General features: G+C 30.5%; 1 protein-coding gene across 1 annotated transcript in view; it reads left to right on the top strand.

Moving 5' to 3' along the window:
• Window positions 1-3,040: 3,040 nt before the first annotated feature.
• LOC145332945 (uncharacterized) overlaps window positions 3,041-6,000 on the top strand; it is a 42,155-nt gene continuing 39,195 nt past the window's right edge. Inside the window, exons 1-2 of the mRNA XM_080178061.1 lie at window positions 3,041-3,161; window positions 3,419-3,478. Coding sequence (XP_080034187.1) covers window positions 3,113-3,161; window positions 3,419-3,478 — 109 coding nt within the window. The 5' untranslated portion in view covers window positions 3,041-3,112. The remainder of the gene's footprint in view (window positions 3,162-3,418; window positions 3,479-6,000) is intronic.

The following is a 6,000-nucleotide window of genomic DNA, read 5'->3' as shown; positions in this document are numbered from 1 at the left end:
ACTAGTGTAATAAACAGCCCATTGTCCCCTCTCTCTCTGATAAAAAATTTATAAATATGAGACTATCTGTACAAACATCAAAATATGAATAGAAAATAACTGGATTATTTGTTATTCAAAACATATTATTTTTAGATCTTAACCAGGAAGAGATAGTTTTATAGAAAAAAAGTAAAAGTATTAACTTATAAACTGTAAAGCCTTCTCTTATTTGTTGGTTGAAAAACTTTTAGTAAGTTTTTTCTATCTTAAATGGGTAATTTTGTTTATTAGCATAGGGTATGTAAAGCAATTGACCGTCTATTGTCTCTTTTGATCAGTATTTAGTGCAGTTAATATTTTAATTTACTTTTTGCTACAATAGAAATTAATGCCTTGCTTTAAATTAATAGGATAAATTTGACGGCAGAAAGGTTTATAAAAACTTCAAATGAGAAATCTGGAAATACAATTTATAATATAGCTAAATATGCTCTTAAAATTTTAAAACTACATAATCTACATCTTTATCATATTTTACCTCTTTAAAGAAAATAAATATTATGCCGATATGTATTAAAAACAAAATTTCAACTGGTATTTTTTATATAATGTTTTAAAATGATTTTGTAGCATAACTGGGCTTTTTAACGAACCAGCTTATAGTATCTATTAGAAATGACATCATACAATACCATTGGTCAACATAAATATATACTGGTCTATCATTGGTCATTTGAATGACGTCATTTTTCATTGGACACTATACTCTATTTCTTCCCTGTGTATTTTTCTTGCCCCTGCAAATGTTTATAAAATAATATATATCTTTTAAATTAAACAAAAGTACATGTAATCCAGGGATCAAACCAATCAAAAAGTCTCCAAAGTTATTGTGCCAACGAACAAGAAAATTTAATTTTTAAACTTTAGGGACTAGTGAAATAAACTTCCCATATCCACTCACTCCCCTTATTTAATCTAACCGAACCTTTCCTTACATAAACTTTTATGTTTTATGTGTTCTTAAAGTTTGTTGTTTATTTGATATGTTGAAAGTAGTAAATAAATGTCGCAAAAATGTTAAATATTTAATACAGTGAATTTTTACTGTTCAATTTTTTATAGAAACTTGTTTTTATGATACCATACAGCTCAGAGAGACAGAGAGAGAGAGAGGGTATAATGGGCTGTATATTATACAAATCTATAAGTTTTGTAATAACGTTTTCTTATTCGATGGCTTAACAACTTTGGGGACTTCTACTTAATTTTGATTGGTTGTTTAATTTTTATTAAGTTGAGTGTTCAAACGTTTCAACCACTAATTTTAATCTATAGAGGGGGAAATTTTTGTGTGTCATCATTGAGGATGTTGCACATCAATTTATCAGTCATTGTCTTATTCCTTTAGATTCCTGCATACAACCGCTAAATCATTCTAAAAATTCAGCTAATGTAGTAGATAATAAAAAGGCATCGGTTCAGATCGGTTTTTAAAATGGTATAGTGTTGATTTTTACTTCGACGGCAAAGAAAGTCGGGATTCCAGGGGACAATTTCCACATTCAGCCATCATACACTTTTCGGCTGCAACTTTTTGATGCTAACTTTCTGGCGGGATCGACTTTTGCTGTTAGTTGTCCAATTTTAGTGTTTGCAGCTGATCCTTGCTTTCAAACTGTTTTCATCTATGCAGCTAAAAAGCCTTGTTTTTTTTTGCAGTTAATCTACTATATGATTCATTTTGTCTGTTCGTAAAACCATGGGGTAAATGTTATTTTCTCAGCTGCTATTTAAAATAGATTTCTATAAAATTTCTTATACATTGATATGAAGATATAAAATAAAAATATCTAAAATACATATGATTGGTTTTGTGATTTTTCCTATACATTTATTCTTGTTTTATGACCACTGGTCATGTATTCTTTAAATCATTTTGTCCGTATTTCAATCCATGATTTTCTGCTTCTTTTGAATATTTTCATCCTTGTTATTTTTTTAATGTAGGAAAATGTAAATTTAAAATGGGGAAATTTGTGGTAAACCTTTTTAACCTTTCGTTGTTAAAAAGTTTCAGCATTAGAAAAATTATTTAAAGTGATTCTCAAAAAGCAGGAATTTTTAGCAAAGAACGTTATTGTCTAAAGATTCTCAATAACCCGCGGCATCAGCGTATTTGATAGCGTGTCTGCTTGATGTTGGGGAGGTGTCGGGTTTGAGAGCCTGGTATACACCGCGTCATACATGAGACGTTTAGAATGGCATATACTGCTTCTGTGTCATGCACAAGACACTAAAAGAAAGAGTAGTCGGAATGCCTTTGGTGACAAGCAACTTATTACCTTATACAGTTAGGACAAAGATCTTGGAATCAAAGTGTTGGAGATGTAAAAATTAGGCTATAAACTCTATGTTTTTTAGCTTATCAGATTAACTATTCAGCGGTTAGCGAGATCTTTCCATACAATGGTACATAAAGACAGACAATATACCCCCCTTTATTCAATGAATAAAATCTAGTAGAAAGATATACATAGGTATTCTTATCAAATATAAATTTATGATATTCATATTTCCTCTAAATGCAATCATAGTTTTATTGTTCAATAAAAAACAACAACAACATATATTTAATCTTATATGACCTATATATGACAAAAACAGGAAAACAAAAAGAAATGTTATTTTTATAAATTGATTGACAGCAAAGCTTTTCTTAGTTGTATAGGTCTGTATGTCCTTCTGGCTTTAATAGTAAAGTTAGACTATTCTTATCTTTATGGTGATGAAATAAATTGTTTTCTAAAAAATCTTCCAATAATAAATATAAAAATCTTTTAAAAACAACTGTGATTTTCCTCAAAGTTCTAGTCGAGAACCCAATCTAACCACCCATTACCAAATAAAACCAAACCTTATTTGACCTAAAGCATAAAGTAATAAACATACAAAAAATTATTCCAACCTTATTTTCAATTTTGATTCAAAATAAGGAGGTCAGGGATTCTGTGATCAACAAGACAATTTTAGGGGAAAAGCCAAAACACCGGATTTATTATTTGTCCTCATTCTTTATTTTGTTTTCACTAATTCTATTAATTTTTTTTCAGAAAAAAACCTGTCTAAAATGTCGCACACACATACACAGTGCTGTCAAGATTATTTTCATAGAATAGGAAAGTCTTCATTGGTTAAAAACAATGACAATTAAATCCATGGTTAGCGCAACAGTAATATAATTATATCATGAAAAAAATTCGTCACATGTATTACTTGAATGCATAAAATAAACAAAGGTGAGAGGAATTACTTCAAGTTTTACGAATTTTAGGATCAGATGAACCATCATATATTTTATGTCTAATAATTGCAGTATTTCATAGATATAAGTAAGTATTCTTTTCTAATCTAAATGAAGACAAATTTGTAACAGATTTGAAGAAGATATCAGAAATGAAGTTGGGATCCAGAAGCTTAGAGTTTATTGATGCAGGTAGTAATATAACCCGCGACCATGGCTCAACATGCCGCGCATCTGCTCGTCGTCGGGGAGGTGATTGGTTCGTATCTCGGCCCGACACCGCGTCATACTTAACACGTAAAAAATGGTTCTTACTGCTGAAAATGTCAGGTGTGCGACATAATGAGTTTCAGTAGGCTGAATGCCTTGGCCCATAAACTCATCATCATGCACAGCTAGGACTTCTCAGACAAAGGTCGTGCAATCAAAGACTTTGTTGTCTGATGGGTGTTACTTATCCTAATACCTCGGGTGTGGATAGAGAAGGAGTCATTTGGCTCCCCTTAGTTATTCTGGGTTGCTGGACCTGGCATTGGAGTGTTATGGACAGCATCCCCGCCTCTTTGAGATAACATAATTTTGTAGCAAAGCTACTCTTCACACATGGGTAGGTTGTATGTATTTGTATAGTACTGTTATTAGTTGAATAATTTTGGACGCTCAACTCAATTAATCAACAAATCAAAATATAATAAATGTCCCCAAAGTTTTTAAGTTTACGAATAGTGCAGCGTTATCATAAAACTCAGGGGACTAGTGTAATAATAATGAGAGAACGTGATTATAAATCTTTGGGTAACAGTATAACATACAGTCGAATGTGCGAACCATTCTTGGTTTCAAACCCACCACCTTATCGGCAACGCTCTACGTTTTCAATACTTTCAAGAGTCCTAATAGTAACAAATGAATCTTTTAAAAAAAATCTTTGGATCGTAGAAAGAAAAAGAAGTAGCTTTTTTCCTATTTCTAGCCACTGTCGGTTGGGGGGGGGGGGGGGGCTCTTACCTTGCGCGTAATCATTAACATTTACCTAACCTAACTTAGACTAAAATAACCTATAAAAAAGCTAATGTGAAATACGACGAAACCAGCTATTTCGGTTTTTTTTTACAATTTAAATAAATCTTAAGAATCAACTTCGTGGAAAACATTGAATTTTTTATTTTCATAACAGGAAAAAAAGATTATTAAACTTATATTACTTCCTTGATACTGAGAAATATTTTAATATCTTTTTATATTAACCCAAAAATAGAAAAAGATGTTTTGCTTTTAAAAGCGAAGCTTTTCTATAATTAGGGTCGGTCCGTCCGTCGGTCCGTACGTCCGTCCGAGATAGATAGCTTTTATTCGTTAATTTAGACATGTTATTATATATAAAAATAAAGATTAAGTTTGCTGATAGTCAGGATGCTAACAGTAATAGAAGTCTTTTTTTTACATTTTTTTTATTTTAAAAGTACGAAAATATATGTTATATTGATTTTTATTTTAATTTTCTTGGATAATTGTAATTGTATAATTTATATAACACGATACGATACATGATTTTTCAGCATGGATCAAGCCGGTTTAAATAAAGTGGAAAATATATCTAAAAATAGCCACGAGAACCTTTTTGTTGTGATGACGTGAAATATGATTTATATTTTTCCTTTTATATTTTCTAGTAATTAGATAATTAGTATTATTAGAAATATTTGGTGTTATATCACTTCCACTTTATGATTTATTATCAAATCATCAGAAACCAGAGAGGGGACAATAGACTGTTTATTACACCTGACCCCAAAGTTTTCTAATAAGGTTTTATTTTTCGTTGCCTTAACAACTTTGGAGACTTTTTTGGATTTTGGTTAGTTATTTAGGGTCCAAACGTTTCAACCACTGATTGTAATCTACAGAAGGGATAATATTTGTAATGTAGATCAATTAATCATCCATTGTCTTATCCCTTTAGATCCCTGCATCATATCATAAACTTTTATTTACTTGCTGTTGTTTTTTTGTTTTGCGACTATTTGACAATTTTCAGTAAAGACAAAATGTGGAATTGATTGGACACTAAATATATTCATGACAATTTCTTATCATCATTAGTATAAGAGGATTTTTTTGGGAAAAGGACAGGTATCTAAAGGATAATAAATTGATGTAGATTCCCAATGATGAAACGCAAACTTACCCCTTCTATAGATTAAAGGTAGTGGTTAAAACGCTTGAACACTTAACTTAATGAAGCAACCAAATAAAATTCACTGAAGTCACAAAAGTTGTTAAGCCAACGAATAAGAACACGGTTTAATTAGTATTTGAAACGTTTAGACACTTATTTTAAAGAACAAACCAATAAAAGTTTGCAACAATTGGAAAACGTTATTATAAACTTTAGGGACTAGTGTAATAAACAGCCCAATGTTTCAGTGAGATCTAGTAAACGGCTCCATGGATACACCTACTTAGATGTCTTATTTAAAATTAGTTTACTATTAATAAAAGCAATTAATCTTTATCGTTAAAAAAACTTCAGGGGAATTTATTTATTTATTTTAACGTCTTTTTTTTACATTTTTCTTATCGCAACTTTTTTACATCTCTCTGTTCTATATTTCTAGTAACAATAGTTTTAAACAATGTTCTCAGAATAAGTTTGTGTCTATGAGAAGATTCTCCTCTCAACTTTTCTATTTATGAACTCCTATATCTATATT

Source organism: Acartia tonsa, chromosome 11 (genome assembly GCF_053477335.1).
Source record: "Acartia tonsa isolate MP-2025a chromosome 11, ASM5347733v1, whole genome shotgun sequence".
Classification (NCBI taxonomy): Eukaryota; Metazoa; Arthropoda; class Copepoda; order Calanoida; family Acartiidae; genus Acartia; species Acartia tonsa.
The sequence above is the reverse complement of the archived record's forward strand: the minus strand, read 5'-3'. Positions and strand labels throughout refer to the sequence as shown.